This window comes from Glycine max, chromosome 16, assembly GCF_000004515.6.
Source record: "Glycine max cultivar Williams 82 chromosome 16, Glycine_max_v4.0, whole genome shotgun sequence".
Taxonomy (NCBI): domain Eukaryota; kingdom Viridiplantae; phylum Streptophyta; class Magnoliopsida; order Fabales; family Fabaceae; genus Glycine; species Glycine max.
Genome location: NC_038252.2, coordinates 3,667,995 through 3,693,384, shown reverse-complemented (window position 1 = coordinate 3,693,384; position 25,390 = coordinate 3,667,995). Strand labels below are relative to the sequence as shown.

At 31.4% G+C, this 25,390-nt stretch overlaps 3 protein-coding genes and 1 long non-coding RNA gene across 10 annotated transcripts; all 4 read right to left on the bottom strand.

Annotated features, from left to right (window-relative positions):
- Positions 1-1,280: 1,280 nt before the first annotated feature.
- Positions 1,281-2,931, bottom strand: LOC100819383 (spermidine hydroxycinnamoyl transferase). Its single transcript, XM_003548672.5, has one exon. It carries the CDS (start codon positions 2,837-2,839, stop codon positions 1,460-1,462), a length of 1,380 nt encoding a protein of 459 aa, XP_003548720.1. The 5' UTR covers positions 2,840-2,931; the 3' UTR covers positions 1,281-1,459.
- Positions 2,932-3,678: 747 nt separating this feature from the next.
- LOC100816705 (beta-glucosidase BoGH3B) lies at positions 3,679-7,854 on the bottom strand. Of its 3 annotated transcripts, none has more exons than XM_003548668.5 (10): positions 7,701-7,854; positions 7,199-7,441; positions 6,912-7,116; positions 6,064-6,154; positions 5,845-5,990; positions 5,228-5,471; positions 5,025-5,129; positions 4,739-4,921; positions 4,427-4,631; positions 3,679-4,319 (listed from the first exon to the last, which is right to left on the bottom strand). In XM_003548668.5, exons 2-10 carry the CDS (start codon positions 7,431-7,433, stop codon positions 3,823-3,825), a joined length of 1,911 nt encoding a protein of 636 aa, XP_003548716.1. In that variant the 5' UTR covers positions 7,434-7,441; positions 7,701-7,854; the 3' UTR covers positions 3,679-3,822. The 3 variants fall into 3 exon arrangements, with proteins under 3 accessions (XP_003548716.1, XP_006598973.2, XP_014624645.1); XM_006598910.4 differs by lacking the exon at positions 7,701-7,854 and adding an exon at positions 7,555-7,639; XM_014769159.3 differs by lacking the exon at positions 7,701-7,854 and adding an exon at positions 7,530-7,550.
- Positions 7,855-11,133: 3,279 nt separating this feature from the next.
- LOC100779642 (beta-glucosidase BoGH3B) lies at positions 11,134-15,827 on the bottom strand. Of its 5 annotated transcripts, XM_014769246.2 has the most exons (12): positions 15,744-15,762; positions 15,492-15,590; positions 15,354-15,393; positions 14,900-15,142; positions 14,597-14,801; positions 13,937-14,027; positions 13,717-13,862; positions 12,785-13,028; positions 12,592-12,696; positions 12,318-12,500; positions 11,997-12,201; positions 11,134-11,847 (listed from the first exon to the last, which is right to left on the bottom strand). In XM_014769246.2, the coding sequence occupies exons 4-12, from the start codon at positions 15,117-15,119 to the stop codon at positions 11,351-11,353; spliced, it is 1,896 nt and encodes a 631-aa protein (XP_014624732.1). In that variant the 5' UTR covers positions 15,120-15,142; positions 15,354-15,393; positions 15,492-15,590; positions 15,744-15,762; the 3' UTR covers positions 11,134-11,350. The 5 variants fall into 5 exon arrangements, with proteins under 5 accessions (XP_014624732.1, XP_006598970.1, XP_006598971.1 ...); XM_006598907.3 differs by lacking the exon at positions 15,492-15,590 and having other exon boundaries at positions 15,744-15,827; XM_006598908.4 differs by lacking the exon at positions 15,744-15,762 and having other exon boundaries at positions 15,492-15,668.
- A 5,983-nt stretch (positions 15,828-21,810) lies between these two features.
- LOC112999755 (uncharacterized) lies at positions 21,811-24,902 on the bottom strand. The gene is made up of 2 exons (XR_005889125.1): positions 22,899-24,902; positions 21,811-22,026 (listed from the first exon to the last, which is right to left on the bottom strand). It is a non-coding gene; the product is annotated as an uncharacterized lncRNA (long non-coding RNA).
- Between the last annotated feature and the right edge of the window lie 488 nt (positions 24,903-25,390).

Genomic DNA, 25,390 nt, shown 5'->3' with positions numbered 1-25,390 from the left:
CTTCTCCCTTATCAAATTTAATTAACTATAAAACAACTTTCAAAATGGCCTTTTCAGAAGCAAAAATGCTTTCAGAAATCTCTTTCCGTAAGCTAAAATGTTTCTAGAATGACCTTTTCATAAGCAAAAAATGCTTTCGAAATGACTGTTCTAGAAGCATTTTTGCTCACGAAAAGACCATTCTGGAAGAAACTTTTTAAATCCGAAGCAACCTTTTCGAAAGTGTATTTTGTATATTCTGGAAAGGGATTTTTGAAAATCATTATTATGCTTACAGAAAGTTCATTCCGAAAGCAACAACTGCAATTCAGAGTAGTCTTTTTTAAAGTGTATTTTGTATCTTCTAGAAATGACATTTTAGAAAGTACCATTTTAGCTTATGGAAGAACCATTTTGGAAGCAAAAATTGCAATCTAGAATAGCCTTTCTGGAAGTGCATTTTATAGCTTTCAAAATGGTCATTTTGGAAACACTATTTTTGCTTGCGAAAAAAATTTTCTTCTGAAATGGTCATTCCCTAAGAGTATTTATATCCTTACGGAACACTTGTTTTGGAAACAAATCCAAAACTCAAAATAGGAATGCCAATTCCAGGAAGAAGAGTTGAGTTGGAGAAGAAGAGAAGAAGAGGAAAGAGGAGAAGAAGATAGAAGGGGTAGGTTGGGGTTCTTCAAAAGCTGGGAGGTGCAGAATGCAATAAGAGAGGTGCAGAATTCAATTGCCAAAAGCGGAAGAACAAGATGCAATAACTTTGCAATAAACCCAACCAAAGAAAGAGCCCAAGCCAAGTCCAACATGAATTGTCCCTTGCAACAATTAACTGAAGGCTAAATTGCAAATTGTAATTTTGGTATTCCTTTAATTTTTTATTTGTGATTTTAATCATTGTATTTTTTAAAAATTATATTAAAATATTTTAATTAATTAAATTATTTTATGATAGTACCTTAAAGAATTTATTAGATATAAGATTCGATTAAGTCAAAATAAAAGCTATAAAACATAAGCAAAATTAACAATTAGACTAAAATTATATTTTTTTAAAACTGAGAACTAAAATCATGATTATTTAAAAAAAATTAAAGTCACGTACCAGGATTTGAAAGATAGCTAAAATTGTAATTTAACATAAACTACAATACCTTCTTACTTCCTCGCCTACGGATCTAAATGTCCAATTTTGGCGTTCAATGGAAGGGTTATCTATTAGGTAACAGGTAACGTGCTAGATATAAACATGTAACGAGACACGCCGCTAATATACTGCTAATTTATCACGGTTTTGATCAAGAACTTGCTAATTGCAAATCAATTATAAACAACAGAGAAAAATCAAAAGGATAAAACTGAGAGACCAGTCATACATCTTAGCTTCATGTCCATGATAATCTGAAATCCTAGTCACACAAAATCCCAGAATCACATTGAAGCCTCATATGGATGCAAGATTCATCATCAATCACAATTTGGAACTAGCATCCTCCATATCCTCATAAAACAACTTCCTCAGAGCATCTACATGCGATTCCAGCAAACAAACAGCTACAATGAAGCCATCACCACTTGCATTCTCCAAAAGAAAAGCCTTGCCATTAGAATTAATGTTTCCGGGAATCAAAGAAACCGGTTTCCCCCACCCAAAATCCGTCTCAAAATACTTAAAATTCGTCCAACCAACCATATACAAATTAGGATCTCCCTTAAACTTCCCTTTCCCATCACCAGAACCATAAAACGTGTCCCTGAACAAATCGAAGTCCTCCACACTTGCTATGTAATCAAGCGCAGACCTCACATACTCATCACTCATCTTCCCAATCGCTTCCCTCACTTTCCCCACAGCATAGCTCAGAGGCTTGTGCATGATCTCATCAAAGGAACAAGTTGGTGTCACCGTGGGAAACGTTGCATTCCCAAAATAAGCCGTGGGGAGAGAAGGCCTTAAACGGTTTCTACAGTTAACCAAAGTGGTCAACCTCGTTGGTTGACCCAAATCACCACCCGCGTAACGCACCTTGCAAACACACCTCCACAAGTGACCAGTTATAACCTCAAAACTAGTATAAGGTCGTACGGAACCATTACCGTTATTAATACCATACCCACTTCCAAAGTCACTAGCTTTCTTCTTCAGTTTCTCAACTTGACCCTTTGTGAGTTCCAATATGGTCGAACCAAGTTGTCCTTCCATCTGGGTATGCTGTTGTGTCAAAAGGGGTGGTGGCAAAAACTCAGGGTGTTCAAAACGTGGTGGTTTATTGAGTTTAAATGAATCTAACTTGGTTCGATCAAGCAAAGGAATCAAGCTGGAATCTAAGTTCTCTCCTTTAGCAAGCTTGGCCCACGAGTTAACGAAGCTGCTAGCCGAATTTCCATCGAGGAGAGCGCGACAGAGGGAGAGACCGAGCGTGATGAAGCCGTTGGGGAACCTCGTGACCTGCGCCACCAGCAAGGGGACATCCTCAATGGGGACATCATCGTAGTTGATTTTGGGGACAGCGTGGACGGGAGCGAAATCGCGAAAATATTTGAAACTGAATTGACTTGAACATGTGGCTTCTATGAGGACAGCTCCACTGGCGTTGCAGAGGAGCTGGAAGCGGCCGCCGGGGATGCGGCGGAGGCGGCCAGCGAAGGGGTAGTAGTGAGTGAGTGCTTTACTGAGGGAGGCTGAGAGAGTGTGGATGAGATGATGGTGGGTGATGCTGGTGTTGCTGTAGAGGTAGAGCTGAGATCCGTGGTTTGGGAGCTTGATTTGGTCGCAGAGGGAGAGTGAGAGGGTTGAAGATGGCGTGGGCTCGGAGGGAACCACCAGGTGGGAACAGTGGATGGTTACCATTTTCAATTTGCTTCTTCTTTTTAGTGCCTCTGTCTGTAGTACTGATTTATAAGGTACACTGCTAGGTTGCGTATTTTAACTCAACTTTGAAAACCCTAAGATGAGTTTGACTGTATTTTTGTTATTTAGTTTTCAAAAATATTTTATTAATTAAATTTCAAAAATTGAGTTTTAGAAAGCACAAGTGAAGGATTAAAATGCAAAAGTATTAGGAAAAACTATAAGCAATATACGTGCATGAATTTAACTATAAAAAATAGTATAACAAATTAATATAATTTCACTCTAAAACATATTAGTTTGATTTTTATTATTTTCTTTTTTAGTTTATGATATTACATGTTTTGTTTTATTTAATTTATTTTACTATTATTATTTAGTTTATGTATTGAATATGTTTTAATTGATTTATTATTTTTGTTTGATTGTTGCTAAGTCTATTATTATAATTTATTGAGCTGAATTCTTGAGTTCAAGAACTCATTTTTAAGAGTTTTCCATATTGGAAGTTGAGATCTAGAAGAACTTCCAAGAATTCTTATTTTTCAAAAAAATATTGATTTTTAATGTTTGTTTTTCCAACAAATTTCAAATGTAAAAATCACAAAAAATAATCTATGAATCCAAATTAAAATATATCACTAAAGAAAAAAATGAAGAAAGTTTTTGCATCTTATGTGGCATTCTCACAAAAAGTGATTCAAGAACTCAAAATGAATTCTTCTGAAACTCTTAGGTGTGTTGCAATAGCTATGACAATCTGGATTGAAGGATAGTAAAATAGCAAATTGATAAAAAAAAAAAAAAAAGAAGAAGTTAGAAATGCTGCAAAAGTTATATAATTAAGGTAAATTGGTAACATTTGTTATTAAAAATGTTGCAAAAAATATGATAAATTAGTAACATTTTACCACATGTTTAGTAAAGAGGTCCTACCCTCATTGTTTATAGTTTTACATAAAAAGTATACATCAAAATGATAGCTACGAGGAGAAAAGGGCCTTAGAAGGTTTGGTAGAAAGGCCAAACCCAAACGGGAAGAGGGGATCATAGTGAGGATCTCCAGCATTCATTGGCAGTTGATCAACAGTTTTGAACCATGTCCTTGGAAGCTTTCCTGTGAAACCATAGTCACCAAATAAAACATCAGCAACACCTTGGCCTTCACTACCTGGAAGCCATGCAGCAACTAGTGCATCTATTGAACCAACATATGGTTCAATAACTACAGGACGACCAGAAATAATGATAACCACACATTTTATTGCTCCACAGACATTTGTTATGATCTCAGGACCAGGTTCTGGGATTGTCAAGTTCATGCTGTCACCATGCATTTCAGCATAAGGGTGCTCTCCTACTACAACTATGGCATAGGAAAATTCATTGGATTTGACAAATTCTACATCTGGGTTCTCCTTGTAGACCACTGTGGTTTCAGGATCAACAGTGTCTTTAACAGCAGCGAGAATTGTAGTCCCTGGTCATACAAAGGTTCACAAGAATAATAAGAACAAGAATTGCAATTTATAATTGACAATGATAGAGATATAATTAGATAAAAAAAATATATATATATATATATACCTTTGAGAAGATTGTTCCCACTGACTCCTTGCCATTCTATGGTCCAGCCACCACACTGATATCCTAGATTATCAGCATGGCTTCCAGCCACAAGTATTTTTGGCGCCTTTTTAGGAAGAGGCAGTAAAGGCTTGTCAGCAGATTCACCATTTTTCAGAAGGACCATTGATTTCCTTACTGCTTCCCTAGCCAAATTTCTGTGTTCCTGTTAAGAAAAAATGGTAAACATTGAAGAGTTACAAGGTGATCCCTATATCAATTTGTGAACTTGGGGAAGCTAAAGGAAACACTTGAGGAAACAAAATAGCCAACCTGGATTCCCAAATATTTGGCCAAACTGTAATCAGCAAAAGGATTCTCAAAAATACCCATCATGAACTTAACCCACAGAATTCTTCTCACCGCATCATCAATTCGACTCATGGGAATGTGCTTATTTTTCACCAACATGGTTAGAACATCTATGAATTCTGTGTAATGCTTTGGAACCATGAACTGCAAAACCAAGCAAAGTGTGTGATAAATGATAATATTAAATGTGCACTCATTGGATATACATCAATTCAGGCTATATCATGTACTTTTGGCCTAAACTAACCATGTCAATGCCAGCAGAAACTCCTGCTTCAATTGAATAAGTGATGTTTGCACGAGGAGGAGAGGTGATCCTATCAATACCCTCGAAATCTGAAATGACAAAGCCCTGAAGAGATCCAAGAAAAGGCAAGGGGTTATTTAAAAATTTGCACATATAATGATAAACAGGTTTCAATGCTATATTCAACAAACAAATCATTTTACCTTGAAATGGAGAGTATTCTTGAGGTAGCCAGTAATAAGATCATGGTGAGCATGCATTTTAACTCCATTCCAACTGGAGTAAGAGGCCATAATGGTTGCCACACCCTTGCTGATTGAGCTGAAGTAGCCTGGCATGTGAATTTTCATCAATCCATCTCTATCTATAACAGTGTTGTGCTCATCAATCCCATTGGTTGTTCCACCATCACCCACGTAGTGCTTAGCACAACCTATAACTTTTTCTCTGTCCAGCAATACATGAGTATTTCAGAAACTAAATACTAACTACAAAATCAACAGAATACATAGGAATTTTATCCTGTCCTGAAGCATAGTAACTTTGTTTCTGAAGGTTAAAGTTAGATGTTAGAATTAGAACAAGTAAGTATTAGGGCATGGAGAAGATTTGTGAAAGCTTATTTATATATTTATCCAAGACCATTCAGATGCAAGCCACTTCAAGCAAAACCAATGACTAAAAGAATAACTCTTGTTCTATGGACCGTTTAACAATTCTATAGAATTAAGAGCAAGAATATCAACTACCAAGGTTCAAAACTAACTGATACTGGAACAATCATATCAAAATAAAGTTATTCAGTTTTCAAAATTCTTACTTTCCAGCAATAAAAGGGACACCCTTTGGTGAATCATTAGGGATGTCCCCTTGCAATCCTGGTATGATTTCAGTCATAGCTTGAACTAGTTCAGGATCTTCACTGTAGCTTTCATAACACCGACCCCATCTTGGATCTCTACAGACCTACAAAGATTATAAGCCTACGCTAAAAGATCTCTATAAGTTAAGAGCAAAAAATTTGGTCGTAATTACTTACTGCTATACAAGGTGAATAAACATATTGAATTCCTGTTGCTCTAACTTCAAGGGCAGTTGCAGCTCCAATTCTCTTAACTAATTCAGGGTCCCTAACCAGCAAAATGAAAATATCCAATATTACCCTTTGTAACAGTAAATGTATCGAGAATAACAATAGGATAATTTGTGCAAAGGGAAACCAGATAAAGCATATATTCAGTTTAGGACAATAACATACCAGGATAAAGCATTTTTTGGGTACAAACCAGATAAAATAATTACATTCAGTTTCCAGACTAGGATGTGCAAGTCTGATACAAATCTATGCATGCCTGAGTTGCTTTAGAATCTGTGGTAATTAATGCCTGAATTGGTTCATGATCATGGTCCAAACTTCAAATTATAGGTCTACATAATATAATTTTTAAAAACAAATGGCTAAGACATATGGAATGCTGCTAAAGTCAATGGACTTTTATTTTTTCACATTCACTATCTTTTATGACAAATGTTAACCAGTGTCCTTGGAACATTGGTTAAGAAACTAAAAGGACAAAAAACATTACTGGGATGAGCAAATTACGCTGTCCATAACTTATTTTATACTCCTATGTTCTCTACAATAAATATTTTCTCCTTTTAGTTTCTTAACCAATGTCCTAAGGGCACTAATTAGCAAGACCCTTCTTTTATATTCATTCTGCATCCCTTCTCTTCTACTATCTCTGCCTTTTTTTTTTTTTATCATTTCTCACTTTTTCTCTCTTAACATTTTTCTTCTCTTCCAATTGCTCTCTTCCTTTTCAGCCATCTCATCTCACACACCTTACGACACAAAACATTATTGATATCAAATTATCAATATACCTGGTAGCTCCAAGGCCAATATTGTGAGGAAAAATAGTAGCATTGTGAATCGTGTTGTGTCCATGAACGGCATCAATCCCATAAAACATTGGAATTCCGAGCCGGGTTGATAAAGCACCCTTCTGAAATTCATTCACCATATCAATCCAGGTTTCAGCAGAAGCCTGTGGAGCCGGAATACTCCCTCCCTCACTCAATACACTCCCTACTCAGAAGAAAAAATAATTTCCATTATTAGCCAATTGAGTAAACATAACCACAAACAAAGAAAAGGGTCTGGTGATTACCAATAAAATACTTCTTAAGCAAATCAGCAGGCACATACTTGCGCTCAACCTGCAACATTTGGCCAATTTTCTCCTCAAGAGTCATCCTCTTAACAAGATCCTCAACCCGAGTATCAATTGACAGTTTAGGGTTCTTGTACTTCATGTATTTTGCATCCAACAACCCTGACCAGTTAACTAGTAGCCATAGCCCCACCAACAAGATGGAGATTTTAGCCATTCCCTCCAGATCCATTGAAGGGCCTGAGACAAATTCAACAGAATATGTAAAAGTCAATGTCCATAAAAACTTAAGTCCACTTTGCACATAACTCAAATGCATCAAATTAACCCTTCAATAATGAAGAACACGCAACCCAAATCTCTAGCGCAGAAACTAATAGGTACACAGTACACTACACACTCTTCATTAAGGCTAACAGAAAGCCAGCAATTCATTACTTTGAGACACATTTAAAAATTAAAATATCCTATGGCTAAACTTTTTTAAGTTGTATCGTACCTTGGGTTAGAAAGGGAAGTTTGCCTCAGGTGTCACAGCAGAAGATGAAGCATCACCCTGCAACACATATATGCTTTACTAAAAGCACTTTTATTCTATTCTAGTTGAATAAGACTATTCACAGTCCAAGATTCCAATTTCCAAATCAAGATTAAACAATACGACATTTATTATTAAAGCATGAAATGATGAGTAAGATGAAATTATATATATATATATATATATATATATATATATATATATATATATATATATATATATATATATATATATATATATATAATTTTATGTTAAATATTTGATCATCCGTTTAGAATTATTTTTAGGATAAAATAGTTTTAAGTAATTTTTACATTACATAGAAAAAATGATAAATAGTTATTTTTGTTCTTCAATATGTAATTCCCTCATAAATGCGTCTCTAAAAGAATAAAATGCAAAATTTAATCCACAAAAATATAAAAAGTACAACAAATATACTCGGACGTTAATGATAGACTGAGACTAATTATTATTATTATGTGTTTGTAATTTATTACTCCTATTCGTTTAATACTTATGGAATATATTTTTTAAATTACCTTTTAATATATATATTTTTATTATTTTGATTTTCTTGTCAAACCTTAATCTTTGATGTTAAAAAAACTTTATCTTATATCTTATAATTTTATCAAATTTTTATTAAATTTTTCACTTTTAATCTTTAAAATTATTTCATATCCCAATTCCAACTTAAGTACTTTTATATTTAGCTTGAAGATAATACCTCAAGAGTTTTGAGTAGAAAAAACACTGTTGGACCAAATTTATTTATTTATTTATTTTAAAAAAAGAATTTAATCAACTATTTTTTTTTTGAAAAAAAAAGTCTCACAAAATTTAAACTAGATAAAGTTAAAATAAAATTACAAATCTTTTTTCCTTAATCAATAATATATATATATATATATATATATATATATATATATATATATATATATATATATATATATATATATCAAATATGAAAGAATCCTTTACATAAACCTTATGTATTTTCACTCGAGAGAATATTTATTATACATAATATGAATGAAATGAAAACAGTTACTAACAAATAAAAAACCCAAATATATCTAAATAAAGAAAATACAATAATGTCCAAACCAATATAGAGGTTAACTTAAAAAAAAAAAAAATTAATACAGAGATATATACAATTCATTATTAACGTCTGGATGTATTTGTTGCACTTTTTATATTTTTGGGAACTAAATTTTGCATTTTCATCTTTCAACAACGCATTTGTCAGCGGAGTGGAAAGACGAAAAGTAGAAAGATTAAAGATGACTATGTTGACAAATTTGTCCCTTCGTCCCACTAGGCTATTCTATTAACGGTGACGGACATAAGTTAATGATTGAATATATTTGTCGCACTTTCTACATGAGAGACTAAAAATTATATTTTCATCTTTTAGGGACCCATTTATCAGAGAATATTTATATATTGAGGGACAAAAGTGGTTATTTATCCTAAAAAATTGTAATGAATTTTATTACTAACTTATTTTCAAAATAAAATATTGAAGTATGTATAAATCACTTTAAAATTACTTTTAACCAAAATTTATTGTTATAAAATAAATTTTATTCAAAAGTGAATTTTAACAAATTTTATTCTAATATCAACCTTTACAAGCATAGGGAAGTTATTTGTGACATTCGTGAGCTTTTGCTGCTGGGTTCACAACTCACAAGGAAGCTAATTTTGTTGCTGACATTTTAACTAAGTGGTGCCTTAGCTATCAGGATTGAGATAGGGAGTGGCAGTAGCCTCCTCCGGCTGTTTTAGAGGCTTTGCTTGGTGACTCAGTTGTGTTAATTAATTGAAATTTTCTTATAATATTTAAAATAAAGAAAAATATTTTTTTTATATGAGACCATAAGAAACACATTGATTAAGAAATTAAAAATATTTTTTTAATTAGAGAGTGATCACACTTTTTCATAATTTTTAACACAATTTTTTAACCAATATTTTGAAAACTTTAGTTATCAACCAATAAATCATTGATTCAAATGGTGTTCATCTTAAATTTTTTTCGTAAGATCTCGAATTAAAAAATAAACATAAAATAATAATTGAGAAAAGGTATCATACTAATAGATTTTTCAAAAAAATTAGTTATTAAAAAAAACTAATCTATACCCTTGTAACAATTTTACGGATAAAAAAAACTTTGATCATCAAAACGACAAATCTACTCCTTTTTTTTTTTTATAGGGAATAAGATTTAATTTAAAATCTTATATATACTTGCTAAATTTCTCTATCAATATACTAACTTTAGTGGGTTAGTTGGGAAGGTGGACTAAGTGGACCCTAATAGGTTAGGAAAGTATTATTGCATTTATTATACAGGTAAAACTATATTTATATGAAAGATTGATAAATTATTTTCTTGTTATGCAAAATATCAAATAACTTTTTACTGTAATTACTCGGGGAAATTCACGTTTGGATATATTGTTTCTTTTAGCCAGAGAAGTAATCTAATGAAAGAGTACAAATCAATATGTGATTGCTACCCCACCATGGAAGCTGAATTCGTGGCGTGGATTTGAGTCTACAATTCAAGCATGGTGTTACAAAATTTTACCTTGGGCTTTCGAATTGTAGATAGTATGGTCAGGTTGCTAACTGCTAAGGATTTAATACTTTGAGTTGTAGTGTTGGAAGGATATTAAAGATTCAAATTACAGGAACAAGATGTGCCTTTGGAAGGATATTAAAGACTCAAATTACAGGTACAAGAAAGATACTCATTTTTCTCTTTGAAATGAAGCCACAAGAAAATCGCATCAAAGAAAGAAAGTGAAAGACACACTTCGTGTAAGGTTTAAGATGAAGTGAAAAAGCCAAATTAAGAGAACATATCTACATCATCATAAATACAAAGAAAGAAAGTCCAACAGGGGAACAAACTTTCAAGGAAATAATTAAAGATCAAAGTGTCATCAGGGATTCAGATAAGTTCTTGAAACCCTCTTGATAGATAATGAGGATCAACGAGAATGATGATATCTAAGATCCCAAGTGCTTTACAGTGTAATTTTAATTATTGTTGAACCTTAATAAATCTATATATACAAGATTTGTCAAGACATGATAATAAGAAAAAAAAACTTAAATATGATTTTCATCAATATACTTTTTGAGTTTACTATTTAAAAAATATTTTATTATCTCTAACATTCAGAGTTTACTTCTTTTGATATCTATTATTAGTTTAAATTTATTAAGTGATGATATAAATCATTTATTAACTAATCATATCATCACTTAATCAATAATACAACACGTTATCCGTTAACGAATCACGATTAAGGATAGGTATCAAAAATAAAAATTAAAAAATATCAGATAATAAAATAAAAAAAATATTTTTAGATAATAAATTAAAAAGATAATATATTATAAATATGAAAAATATATTTAAGAATAAAAAAGAGAACGGAAACAATTTTAGCTGAAGGAAGAAAAAAAATCCCAAACATAAAAAATATGTTTGCAACCTCACTATTTTATTGTTTTCATTTGTACATTAAATATATATATATATATATATATAGAGAGAGAGAGAGAGAGAGAGATGAAGATGATAACTACTCAGAATAAAAGCCCTTAGTTGGTTTGGTAGAAAGACCAAACCCAAATGGGAAGAGAGGATCATAGTGAGGATCTTCAACATTCATTGGGAGTTGATCAACAGTTTTGAACCATGTCCTTGGAAGCTTTCCTGTGAAACCATAGTCACCAAATAAAACATCAGCAACACCTTGGCCTTCACTACCTGGAAGCCATGCAGCAACTAGTGCATCTATTGAACCAACATATGGTTCAATAACGACAGGACGGCCAGAAATAATGATAACCACACATTTTATTGCTCCACAGACATTTGTTATGGTCTCAGGACCATGGTCTGGGATTGTCAAGTTCATGTTATCACCATGCATTTCAGCATACGGATGCTCTCCTACTACAACTATAGCATAGGAAAATCCGTTGGATTTTACAAATTCTGCATCAGGGTTGTCCTTGTAGACCACTGTGGTATCAGGATCAACAGTGTTTTTAACAGCAGCGAGAATTGTAGTCCCTGGGAATACAAAGGTTCACAAGAATAATAAGAAAATAAAGTTGCAATATATTACCTCTCGTCTTATTTATAAGAAACAAGTTGTAGTGTAAAATATATAATTGATACTGATATTGAGATATAATTAGAAAAGAAAAAAAAATATTTACCTTTGAGAAGATTGTTTCCACTAACTCCTTGCCATTTTATGGTCCAGCCACCACACTGATATCCTAAATTATCAGCATGGCTTCCAGCCACAAGTATTTTAGGCACCTTTTTAGGAAGTGGCAATAAAGGCTTGTCAGCAGATTCACCATTTTTCAGAAGGACCATTGATTTCCTTACAGCTTCCCTTGCCAATTGTCTATGTTTCTGTTAAGAATTTTGGGAAACATTGAAGAGTCACAGGGTGATCCCTATACCTAATTGTGAACTAAGGGAAGTTAAAGGAAATAGTTAAGGAACACAAAATACTGAAATTAGCTAACCTGGATCCCCAAATATCTGACCAAACTGTAATCAGCAAAAGGGGTCTCAAAAATACCCATCATGAACTTAACCCACAAAATTCTTCTCACCGCATCATCAATCCGACTCATAGGAATGAACTTGTTTTTCACCAACATTGTTAAATCTTCTATGAATTCTATGTAAAGCTTTGGATTCATGAACTGAAAAACCAAGCAAAGTGTGTAACAATATATAAATTGTCCTTATTGGAACTATATATACATCAATTCAGGTACTTTTGGCCTAAATTACCATGTCAATGCCAGCAGAAACTCCTGCTTCAATTGAATAAGTGAAGTTTGCATGAGGTGGTGAGGTGATCCTATCAATACCCTCAAAATCTGAAATAACAAAGCCCTGGTGTAATCCAGGAAAAGTTAAGGGGTTATTTAAAATTGTGTCCATAGAATGATAAAGATTATATTCAACAAACAAATTATTTTACCTTGAAATGGAGAGTATTCTTGAGGTAGCCAGTAATAAGGTCCTGGTTAGCATGCATTTTTTCCCCGTTCCAACTGGAGTAAGAGACCATAATGGATGCCACGCCCTTGCTGATTGAGTTGAAGTAGCCTGGCATGTGAATTCTCATCAATCCATCTCTATCTATAACAGTGTTGTTCTCATCAATCCCATTGATTGTTCCACCATCACCCACATAGTGCTTAGCACAAGCAAGAACTTTTTCTCTGTCCCGCAACATGAGTATTTCAGAAACAAAATACTAAAAGAACCAAAATCAATAGGATAACTCAAAATCAATAGCATGGCACGGCCAAACCTAAGCAGCATATTCATTTAGGTACAAAGTCTTTCATCCTTTGCTTTAGGGAAAAACTGTCTATTCCATTTTAACCCTTTGGCCTATTGCATCCTAGAGGCTTGTGTAAAAATAAGGAATGAAACAAAAATGAATAATAGGAGCAAAAAAGACAATCAAATTTACATATTCTTGTTCTGAAGCATAGCAACTTTGTTTCTAAAGGTTGAAGTTCCATGTTAGAACAGGTACAGCATTGGGATATGGAGAAATTTGTAGTCACAGTGGTGTTAGTTTTGTTCCAATTTTTATATTGTGGGGAAATTGCAAATAAATGAAGCCAATGTGGCTGCAATTGCGATCGTGATGTGGTCATGAAGACTCCAAAAACCTTGACGTCGCAACTGCAATCACGTTTGCAAACTGTTATTTAAAACCTTGCCCAAAACCATTTAGGTGCAAGTCACTTCAAGCAAAACCAATGACTAAAAGAATAACACTTTTTTTTTCTTTGGACCGTTTAACAATTCAACAGAATTAAGAGCAAGAATATCAACTACCAAGGTTTAAAACTAACTTATACTGAAACAACAATCTCAAAATTAAGTTATACTTACTTTCCAGTGATAAAAGGGACACCCTTTGGTAAATTGTCAGGGATTTCCCCTTGCAATCCTGGTATGATTTCAGTCATAGCTTGAACTAGTTTAGGATCTTCACTGTAGCTTTCGTAACAGCGACCCCATCTTGGATCTCTACATACCTAGAAAAAGTATAAGCCTGCGCTTAATGATCTCTATTAGTTGAGATCATAAAAATTTGGTTGTAATTACTCACTGCAATACAAGGTGCATAAGTATATTGAATTCCTGTTGCTCTAATTTCAAGGGCAGTTGCAGCTCCAATCCTCTTAACTAGTTCAGGGTCCCTAACCAGCAAAATAAGAATATCCATTATTATCTCTATAACATGAAATGTGTTAATTACAATAAGAATAGAATATTTGTGCTAAGGAAAAATCCTGAATGACTTACATATCTAAACTGTCCATCTATTAAAAAAATTATGACAATAACATACCAGAGGAAAGCAGGTTTTTGGGTATAAACCAGACAAAACAATTATATTCAGTTTCTACATTAGGCCGAATTAGGCCGTGCAAGTCCAATACTAACTTATGCATGTCCGAGTTACTTTACAATCTGTGATGACTAATGTCTGAATTGTTTCACATCATGGCTTAAATAACATAATCAGGAATAGGTCTACATTTTGTTTTAAGAAAAGCTAAGGCATATGAGTGCCTCTAATGTCAATGGGATTTTGATTTTTTTCGCACTCACTTTCTCTTATAGTCCTATATTAATTTTACATCTCTTCTCTCTTTCTATTTTTATTCTTCCATTTTATTTTTCACATCTATCAAATTTTCTCTCCCTTTCACCTATTTCACACCCCTTTAAGGGTGTGAGACAAACATGATTGACATCAATATACCTGGTGGCTCCAAGACCAATATTGTGAGGAAAAATAGTTGCTTTGTAAATAGTGTTGTGGCCATGAACAGCATCAATCCCATAAAACATTGGAATTCCAAGCCTGGTTGATACAGCACCCTTCTGAAATTCATTCACCATGTCAATCCAGGTTTCAGCAGAAGCCTGTGGAGCTGGAACACTCCCTCCCTCACTCATTACACTCCCTACTCAAAAGACAAACAATTTTCTTTTTCATTATTGACCAATTGAATGAATACACAATAGAAAAAAGGAGAAAGGAAAAAAAAAGTCTTATGGTTACCAATAAAATACTTCTTAACCAAATCAGCAGATGCATATTTTCGTTCAATCTGCAACATTTGGCCAATTTTCTCCTCAAGAGTCATCCTGCTAACAAGATCCTCAACGCGTGTGTCAATCGACTGTTTAGGGTCTTTGTATTTCATGTATTCTGCATCCAACAACCCTGTCCAGCTTCCTAGTACCCAAAGCCCCACCAACAAAATGGAGATTTTAGCCATTTCCTTCACACCTCCACTAGGCACTGAAAAACAAATTCAACACAATACGCAAAAGTCAATGTCCATAATAACTTGCTCCATTTTGCACATAATTCAAATGCACCACATTAACCCTTCAATAATGAAGAACACAATCTCAGCAATGCATTGCTTTGAGACTCATAGTCCGAGGCTTACAGAGAAACATTATAAAACTAATTATCTAAGCTGTATCATCTTATTCATTATTCATACCTTGAGTCTATGTGGACAGGGAAGCTTGTCCAAGATGTCACTGCATAAAATGAAGCAACAACCATCACTGAAAAGACATTTATTGTGAAAGCATGGAAAGAGGAATTTGTGGCACAGGTATAGAAACTGGATCATTACTATTAACGTATACATAAAGAAATCTTTCAACAAATACTCCATATGGGACCAACAAGCCCTTCTTAGGTATGGTCACTAAATGTGACAATGAACTCGTCTCTATGGTCACAAATTCGAAATGAAAAAAAAAAAAAAAAAACTGATTAAAAGGAGAGAATTTTATTAAATATGATCAATCAGACTACACATATTAGTCGTTAACAAATAAAAAAATAAAACAGAAAAAGAGGAGGATGAATTTCAGCATGTTACCTTGAAGCAACAACTTTGTCAGGAGGCACTGGCTAGTGTCAGCAAACACTTGTATTATTAAAATAACACAAATATTAAATATATAATAGGCCGGCCAACACAAAACATATTTATAGGGAAGTGTTTATGTTGTTGCGTGTTTTATAGGTAAACTATAATATACACGAAAGATAACAAAATTATTCTATGGTTATGCAAAAATACTAAATAATATTTTATCGTATTAAACGGTGAAAAGGACGACTTTCTTGTTACGGAATCGGTTAAAACTTATTAGGCTGGAGAACTCACGTGGTCAATTCATGATTCATGAATATAGTTTTGAAATTTTTAAAGATAATTTGTGCATGCATAAAGAATAGTACTTTTTGCGTAAGATATTGTACAATTATACATTTCCACTCAGTAGCGAATCCACCTTAACAGGTGAGTAATTACCCCCACAATTTTTTTTATTTAAATATATTTTATTATTTTTTAGCTTCCATAAAAACATTGATATTTTTTGACAAATTTTAAAATATATAGAATTTGATTCTAATTTTCCATTAAGCAAGAGGTTAAGTTTAAGTATTGTGAATTGGAAAAAAAAAAAACTTGATTGACAGAAAAAATTCCTAAATATATGATCGGTAAAAGTTTTCAACGAAAACTCATCGTTAATATACACCATCCCACTCAATTTGATGATAACTTGATGGATCAACTTAAATAATTCGATCACATGATGATTACTTTTTTTTTTTCATGCTCGGGTTAGCTGTGCTGGATCTAGCTCTCCACCTGATACTGTGCAAGCCCATAACTCGATATCTGATTGTAATTTTCAACTTTGAAGAATTGAAGCTTGTTTGACAATGAAATTATTTTCCTTATTATTACTATATTATTGATTGAAATCTATTGTGCAAATTTCTTAAATTATTTTATGACTGCATTTCTTAAATTTTATGACTAAATTTTTTTAAACATTAAATTTTTATTACATTTTAGGAAAACAAGTAAAAATGTTTTGACGGCCCGAATATCACATTAAACTGTTTTTAAAGCTCTAATTTTACAAACGGTAAATTTTTTCAATTTTTACCTTAAAATTACAATAAAGAATTTTGATAGAAACCATTACAATTTACAATGCATAGATAAGATAGTTCAACAAGTTATTTGAAGACATGCATGGAAAGATAATCATTTTATACAATTTTGTACATGGGAATCTTATGTAAAATAATTTGAATATGTGGAAAGATTATCATGACATGTCAACCTTATGTAACTTCCATGACTTTTCTTATATACGTGTTTACAGAACGCACGTTTTTTTTTCTCTGCTTTGGAAAAAATAAAAGAAACAAAACAAAACCAGCTAAGCTCATAAATCATTGGTATACGTGATATTAAACTAGATTTTCTTAAAAATAAAAAACATAATTTGGAGGAAACATTAGCCTACAAGTTCTCCAACGAATTATTATTGATCAATAAAATTGATCCATACTTTTCACCAGAATATAAAAAAAAAAGTAACAGAAAAATTTCAGCCTAATTAAATTGCCACATAAGATAAGAGTCATAAGAACTTGAGTCCAGGAAGAGGATTAGGCTAGAGTCTAGACCCATAATTCTTTGTCTGAGTTTTTGGTGGATAATTGCACACTTTGTCTAGAATATAAGCCCATGTTGGATTGTTGTTGGCCTAGGAGTGAGCAAGATAGTGACGATCACGTGGAAGATCAAATAACTAAATATATATTTGGTAAATTTCTTATTCATTATATAATATTTTTAAATTAAAATAAATTTTAAAATATAAATTTATATATTATCAATATTAAATAATGATAAAATTATGTATTTTAAAAAGAAGAAAAATTCAACAAGAGATGTTCTTATAATTAAAATTGAAGATTTTATTTATTTATTTATTTTTGGTTTGATCTACACTATTTAGGTTTGATGAGGGTAGAACTATCAAGGACGACAGCGTTTTCCCCCTGTCAAGTTTTAATGCTGCCGTATTTTCAAGATTCAAAAGTGAATAATAATTTAAAGATTTTAATTAATTGAATGGTAATAAATTAAAGAAATAAGACAATAGAAGTTAAGTAAATTTATTCAGAAAAAAATTAATAAAATTTGAAAATATATATATATATATATACTGATTATTAATTTGATATGTTATATAAAAAATTAAATTTGCAGATAAAACAATTATACCAATAACAAAAATAGTGAGATTTACTATATTTTAAAAAATGATAAAATGAAAAATGTGATATGCTTCAAGTTCAAGTAGGAAAAAAAAATTACGTGATGCATTGAGAGAAATTAGTTTAAAAAATATTAAGTACTCAAATTTAATATATAAGAGTTAAGTTAGTTAATAAATTACAAAACTACTTGTTTTGTATGAAAAATTCTATGTATTATTTTTTCGTAAAAAAAAAAAAAGCATTGCATAAAAGATACGATAAAAAAAGAACTTATAATACAGACGTAAATTAACCACATAATTGAACACAACATTATGTCAAAAATGTTTACGAAAGAGAAATATGAGACCGTAACGTAGAGCGTAGACACTCTTTTCAAGTTTCTCCCATGCCTGTGGAAGAGTTGTTTGTATTTGATATATAAGGCAATTGATTCTTTATTTAATAAATAAATATAATAATATTTTAACAAATAATTTAAAAATGTCTACACTCAATTATAAAAAAAAACATTTGACTTAAATTCTTTAGTCAAACAATTAATTCAAGCATACTCGTCATAAAATATAATAAAATGTTCTTTTCAAATTTGAACTATATACATAAATTAGCTAGTCAAGTAAGTTATTTGAAGATATGAAAAGTGGTTATCATTAAGTAAATGGCAACCTAGCTTATGTAATTCGAATACAGGAAAAACAATGAAGATTATCGCATCATGACATGTCAACCTTGTGTAATTAGAATACAGGGAAAGATTATCATGACATGTTAACCTTGTGTAACTTCCATGACTTCTCTAACATCTTGAATTCAAACTAAACTAAAAAAAACTTTTGAATCCCGAATCTTATTAATAAACATTAAAAAAATTCTAATAAAATGAACCCAGAACGCTGCAAAAGGGTTTTGAAGAGATAATCAATATTTATATGAGAAAAGATTATGTATTGTGATTCAATCACAATTATGAAAATTTTGTTGATATTTAAAATAATTACCATAAAAGTGATATAAATAAACAAAATTGATAACTAAATGACAGTGTAAAATCATGCATAATTATCAAACTTTATTTTGTATCTGAGCTTGTGTAAAGACTATCTTGGTGCATTAACTAAATGCATGTTTGTTCTATGTCGATACATCACTCTGCTTAATATCTTCCTTGAGTCGCATCTCTATAGTTGATTTTAGTAATCACATCATCTTTAGCGTAGGTAGAGCAAGTCTCATCACATGTGTAACAATGAGAAAGAGGTTGATCTGGATTACTGTCTCACTCTCTTCATTTCGATGGATCCTAGGATGGATATTGGAACATTCTCTCCAAATAGAATCATAGACATAAAGTATTAATTCACTCTTAAATATTTTCTAGAACTTGGCATTTGTTTTGTTATTGTCTAATCCCTTAGACGCAGATACAATGTTATCATCTCTCAGCATAGTTTTTAAACTTAGTATTTATTTACATGAAATCAACATTATTAAGAATCTTGATTCATGACTCAACAATTAGCGTAAATAAGGGCCTTGAGTAATATCTCTTTCTCTCAAGTCTTTCAATCTTTAATCTCCTTACCACCCTATGTACCATCCCAAACCACTTGAATACAACATTACGCAGAACAGTCGTGGCATCTCACTATTAATCTTGGTGTCTCATTCTCTCTAATCTCACAGTGGATCTTTGTTGTTTCACGACATGTGGAGCAATGATGAAGACATTTAATTATTTTCTAAAACATAACTATTCATATTATTGTTATATTTATAGGTTTGGTGTGGGAATTTGTTTGTGTGGAACTCATGGAACTTTTACACAAGCTAGAACCTTCATCTTTCCTGGTTTACTAGAACCGCGTGAGGCTGAAGCATGGGAATTGCTAGAAGCGCTCAAGAGGACAAATTCCATGAACCTTGCGAATGTCACCTACGAGCTAGAGTGTAAATCAGTGGTGGATGAGATAAGACACAATTCAATAGGCTCTCTAGATTTTCATTGTATTTTATCAAAGTGTAGAGCTGTTCTTTTAACTACTACAAACTCATTGGTTAGTCTCTCTAGGAGGTAAGCCAATCACGTGGCTCATTCTCTAGTTAGGGCAGCCCAATTACATGCTCGCATCCAAACTTTTTTATTGTATTCCAAATTATATTCTATCCCTTATTATGAATGAAATGCATAACTTGATTTTTATAAAATAAAAAAAAGAGGTTTTTCAAAATTAAAACTGTTAAAATTCTATTTGGAATCTTTGTCAGAAGATAAATTAAATAATTTTTCTTTGATATCTATTTCTTTTAAAGATTCTTGATTATGAATGTATTATATATTAATGATTTTCTAAGAAAAATACAAGAAGTATAATATTCAAATAATTTTGAGGGCATCACTTTTTCGCTTAGTTCTAGTCACCAAAAATCTCAGGCCGACTATCTAAAAAATAATAAAAGGAAAACTTAAAAGAATGAAATGTGGAGTAATATGTAGGGGTGTTGAGTAAATTTAAAGAATTTAGCATGCATTATAGGAATTTTAAAGTACTAAATCATATTAAAGCACTAAAGCATATTAAACAAAAACCTAAAACTCAGAAGGGTAAAAGTTGAAATTGCAAAGAATTTTATTATAGCTTTCTTCATGTTACAAGATAGTCGAAACTTTCACAGCCTATAATTATGTATACTTGTTTCTAATAATAGAAATTATAAATTAATTAAAATAAAAGGGAAAATAAAGAATCTGTAAGGGAAAAAAATAATATTTGGGGACTAAATACAGTGTTATATAGGAGTCACAGACGTTTCAAAAAAATTCATATGAATATAAATTTAAAATTAATAAAACAATATGCAGTGTTAGCATAACTTTTACAAATTACAACCCTTATTTACCATATAAGATTTTAATTATTGAAAAACATAACTTTTTAATCCTTATATTTTCATTGAATTTTATTTTTAATCTTTTAACTTTTATATTGTGCAATTTAATCTCTGAACTTTATAAAAAAATTATAAAAAAATTATGGACTAAAAATAAGATCCAACAAAAATATAAAAAAAAAAACATATTTTATCCTTCTAATTATTAAACATATTGCTAGACATGGAGAACAGATTTGGATCCTCCTTTTGCTCATTAATATAAGGGTGTCCTTTTATGAGAAAGAAAAACATGAATTTTATTGTGGAGACTCATAACTTGTATATCGACTTAATTTCCTATTCACCCAGTCTATTAAAATACTTTTTCTATTAAATATTGTTACGTATATTTTTTTTCTCTCGAAAGTGACTTAAATATTTATGCTACTCTTTGTAACAGAAATTAATATGTACTATTTTAATTTTTTTTCTAAACGTTAAAATTTGTTTTTCTTGTAATAATATATAAACCTGTTTAATTTTTAATATTTTCTTCTTTCATTTTCTATTTTAAATTTTAGTTGAAGCTTAAAAAATCGTAGGTGATACTAAATTAATGTACACTAATTCTTTATATAAAATTAATTTATGTTCGTAGTTTAGTGCCCTTTCTTGTTAGTAAATAAAACAAAATTCATATTCATGCTGGAAGAACCTCAGACATAAAATGTACTGCTATTATATTAAAACTTATTAGTTTCGTATCCAAATTCATGTATCAACCTAAGCCAATAATTTACATCATGACAATAACGATGATGTACTTTATAATAGTATAAGGCGATAGATAGATTTTATTCTCACATCGTTTTCTTTCTGGCATGCAAAATTTCCAAGAGTTTGTTATGTGAAAAATTAAGAAAAGAAAAATATGTTTCCATACATACACCAAGAAAAGAAGAGTAAAGACAGGTTGATAAAAGTAGAAAACGAAGAATACTTTAAGTTCTACCAAGCTATTCAATTTATTTAACTGTGTAGAACATCAAATAAAACTTAATGTGCCACTTTCATGTGGTCTATCTTAAAAGTGACTTGCGTTTTTTACTCACTTCACGCCATAACTTTGCGATATAGTTCTTTGTCACGTGGTGTAGCTTTTGCCTCGCACTTAAAGAACAAGTTTTCGCAACCTAATGTTATATTCATATATACCAAGAAAGAAACACATAGAATTCAGTAAAATATTAATTTATCCATATCAAGCATGCATATAAGTTGCTAACCTTTGCCATAAAACAAATGTAATAGTATACTACACTATATTATATTATAATACATTATATTATATATATATATATATATATATATATATATATATATATATATATTAGTATGATATATTCCAAGGAATCGGAATATCTCTCACAAACATAGAGCGCGCGTGAAGATAGTGAGATTCCGTGTACCCTATATACCCCTATGCAAAAATAAAATGAAATAAAATAAGTCCTAACATATATATATATAGATATTTTATAACAAAATATCTAATATAACAATGAGATAATTAAATTTAAATCGTTTAAATATATATCAAAGATTGAAATTTAATGCAAAAAAATTATATGACTTTTTAAAAAAATTCATATAATTTTTTAAGTAATTAAATGATATTAAATCTTAATCATTTATATTTAATTATACAATTTAAATTTAATTATTTTCCTTTTATATGAATTAACTTCCTCTGGTATATGATATCTCCTCATACATAAATATATACTACTAATGCTTCTAACTATAACTAACTTAGTTCCTACTCCTAGTAAACACTTCGGATCAATTGTTATTTGTTAACATAGAGTAATGTATGAAGATAAGTAAGTGTGTATGTATGTATGATGTTAATTTGATACCAGGATCTATATCTAATTAAGGCAAAATGAACATGTACATGAGTACATGTCTATTTAAGATAAGCTTTTAATTTCTCTGGCTACGGTTAATGGGAGAAAAGCAGGGGCAATATTGAACGATGGAGGGAATATCGAAATAAACTCACTTGTCTTGTTTGAGCAGCAGGATCGTACCAATAATTCCGCAAAGTGGATGTCAACCTTTTATGATATCATTCATCATATGAAAATGAGCTTCATTGATACAAAAGATGAACATGTGCTAGAAAGTCACAAAAAACTGGCTAGCTAGGGTTTCTTAGAATATATAGGTAGTAGTAGCTATGGTATAAGCATCTCTCAACGTGATAAAGACAAAGATGGCGGCGCCGTTGGGCGTGGGAGATGTATCAATCAACTAATAATATTGGATTACATATAATAAATTTGGTATTAGCCAGAAACTTATTAAGAAAACATGGAATATGGTGTGCTAATAGTTTCTATAGATTGAGATTCTCGGTGTTCATAATTTGCGGCTGATTTTCAGAAGCTGTATAAATAGTGAAGTGATTATTTCTTACTTGGATTTGATCACTCTCTTCCAGTTCAAATATGCGAGACGACAAAAAATAACAACATTTTCCAAATCATCAACTCTTAACGAAACTGGATTTATTATACTCAAATTAACTTGACCAGATTTAGCTAGAACAAATCCCATTCTAGCTGATCTAATGTTCGGTGTCATAAATGCATAAGTATTCGTTCTTTCTTTTGTTGTTGCAAGCTCCTTACAAATACATAAGATTAAATATTGAAAATACATTAAATTTAAGTACTCCATCCTCATTCAAAGAGCAATAATAATAATAAATGAAAATAAACTGAATGTCACAATATCTGGATAAATTCTTTTTGGCTAGGTAGAACATAAAAGGACATAGAAAGCAGGAATTTATCTATTTAGATCTGATAGATAGACACATATGTGATTTTGGATCGGAGGGGAAAAAAGGATTACCTTTGTCTTGTTGTGGTTGATTGCTTCTACAAGGAAAGCTAGGTGTGAGGAATGAAGCCTGGTCCGAGATCAGTCCCATCCAATGCATGAATTAAGAGATGATAATAATAACAGTATATGTATGAAGGTAAGTAATTAAATCAAGAAGGAAAGGGAAATTGAAGAAGATATATATATATATATATATATATATATATATATATATATATATATATATATATATATATATATATATATATATGATGTGATGATCTTGGATCAAACCTCATTCCACACACCCCCTTTCCTTCTCAGATCATGACAAATCTCTCTCTCTCTGACAACAAGCAAAGTTAAAATTAAATGAATGAAACTGAGACAATGATTTCGGATCAAACTTCATTCCAAACACCCTACTTTCCTTCTTCAATAACGATCGAGTCTGTTTTTCACAAGATGATTCAAATTCAACAAGTTAAAAAAGCAAATAAGCCTCACAAGAAATCTAACCTCCAAACACCTAGCTAATTGAGTGCTTTAAATATTTGTCTCACTAAAGAATAGGAATGAATATAAGAGAAGAAAGGTTATATATAAATACTAAATAAAGGAATGATATATATATTGGGAGATAGAACTTAATTAGGTTGCTTCTTCCAACCATGTTATATATATATATATGAGTGAGGCTCTTGAATTCCTAGCAGGCTCCATCTTGTGTGTGTGCCTACCTATCTAGCTTTCTCAAGGTTCAAGAAGCAACAAAGGCCTGTAAGCACTCAAGTTCCCAATCAGTACACCACTAAATAATAAATGGAAAAGAGGGGACAGACAAGGGGATGGAGTAGATGGAACAAGAGAGAGAGAGAGAGAAAAGAGGTAAGTTAAAAAAGGAAGAAAGATGAAAGACAGGTCATTATAAGAATACAATAATGAAAAGGGTGGTGGGATTTTGGAGGGATGGAAGTTGTCTTGTTCTGAGGGCAGTAGCTTTATGACAAAGGAGGGAGTGACTAGAGATTGCTTAGAGCTGAGACTTTTACAGGCTCTCTCTCTCTATCTGGAAAAGGAGAGAGGGATGCACTGAAAATAACGAGGAGAGAGGACCAAAAGAAAAAGCATGGGAAGAAAGGGGACATGGGCCTCCACAAGGGATTATCAAATTAAAGTTGGGGTGGGTCGTTGGAGTCACGTATATATGATATGAAAAATGGAAAAGGGGTGTGTGCAACTACTGCTAATAAAATTGATTTGGTTTTCAAGAAAAAAAAACCTTATATTTAAAAAGAATGTAAAATTAATTTTTAATTTTAATTTAAGAATTTTGTTATTGAGTAATTTATAAATATTCTTATAAGTATTTTTTAGTCTTAGGATTTCTGATCATGATAAGTTTTCGGAATTTAACTTTCCTACATTTTTTGTACCATAAAAAATAGAGATATCCAGCTAAATTGTTCTAGCTTAATGAGCAATAGTATTTAGGTTTGAATTTTAGATATGTAGTTACTTAAATATTAAAAAAATATATTATTTACAATAATTTTATCTAACTTGAAAATAAGATTATCTCTAATAAAAATTTGGCTCATCCAAAATAAAGAAAAAAAAAACAATAGAAAGATCTACATCTTGAAGGAAAAGTGTGTCACCGCC

What these genes read in the sequence shown, in the direction of transcription:
- LOC100819383 (XM_003548672.5), bottom strand. Translation starts at nt 2,839, where the DNA reads ATGGTAACCATCCACTGTTCCCACCTGGTGGTTCCCTCCGAGCCCACG.
- LOC100816705 (XM_006598910.4), bottom strand. Translation starts at nt 7,636, where the DNA reads ATGAATTGCTGGCTTTCTGTTAGCCTTAATGAAGAGTGTGTAGTGTAC. An exon ending in TTTCTGCGCTAGAGATTTGG is followed by an intron (nt 7,442 to 7,554) that starts GTTGCGTGTTCT and finishes AATTTGTCTCAG; the next exon opens with GCCCTTCAATGGATCTGGAG. An exon ending in AGAATACTCTCCATTTCAAG is followed by an intron (nt 5,130 to 5,227) that starts GTAAAATGATTT and finishes GGATCTCTTCAG; the next exon opens with GGCTTTGTCATTTCAGATTT.
- LOC100779642 (XM_006598907.3), bottom strand. Translation starts at nt 15,119, where the DNA reads ATGGCTAAAATCTCCATTTTGTTGGTGGGGCTTTGGGTACTAGGAAGC. An exon ending in ATTGGTCTTGGAGCCACCAG is followed by an intron (nt 14,028 to 14,596) that starts GTATATTGATGT and finishes TTTGCTGGTTAG; the next exon opens with GGACCCTGAACTAGTTAAGA. An exon ending in CTTATGCACCTTGTATTGCA is followed by an intron (nt 13,863 to 13,936) that starts GTGAGTAATTAC and finishes TACTTTTTCTAG; the next exon opens with GTATGTAGAGATCCAAGATG.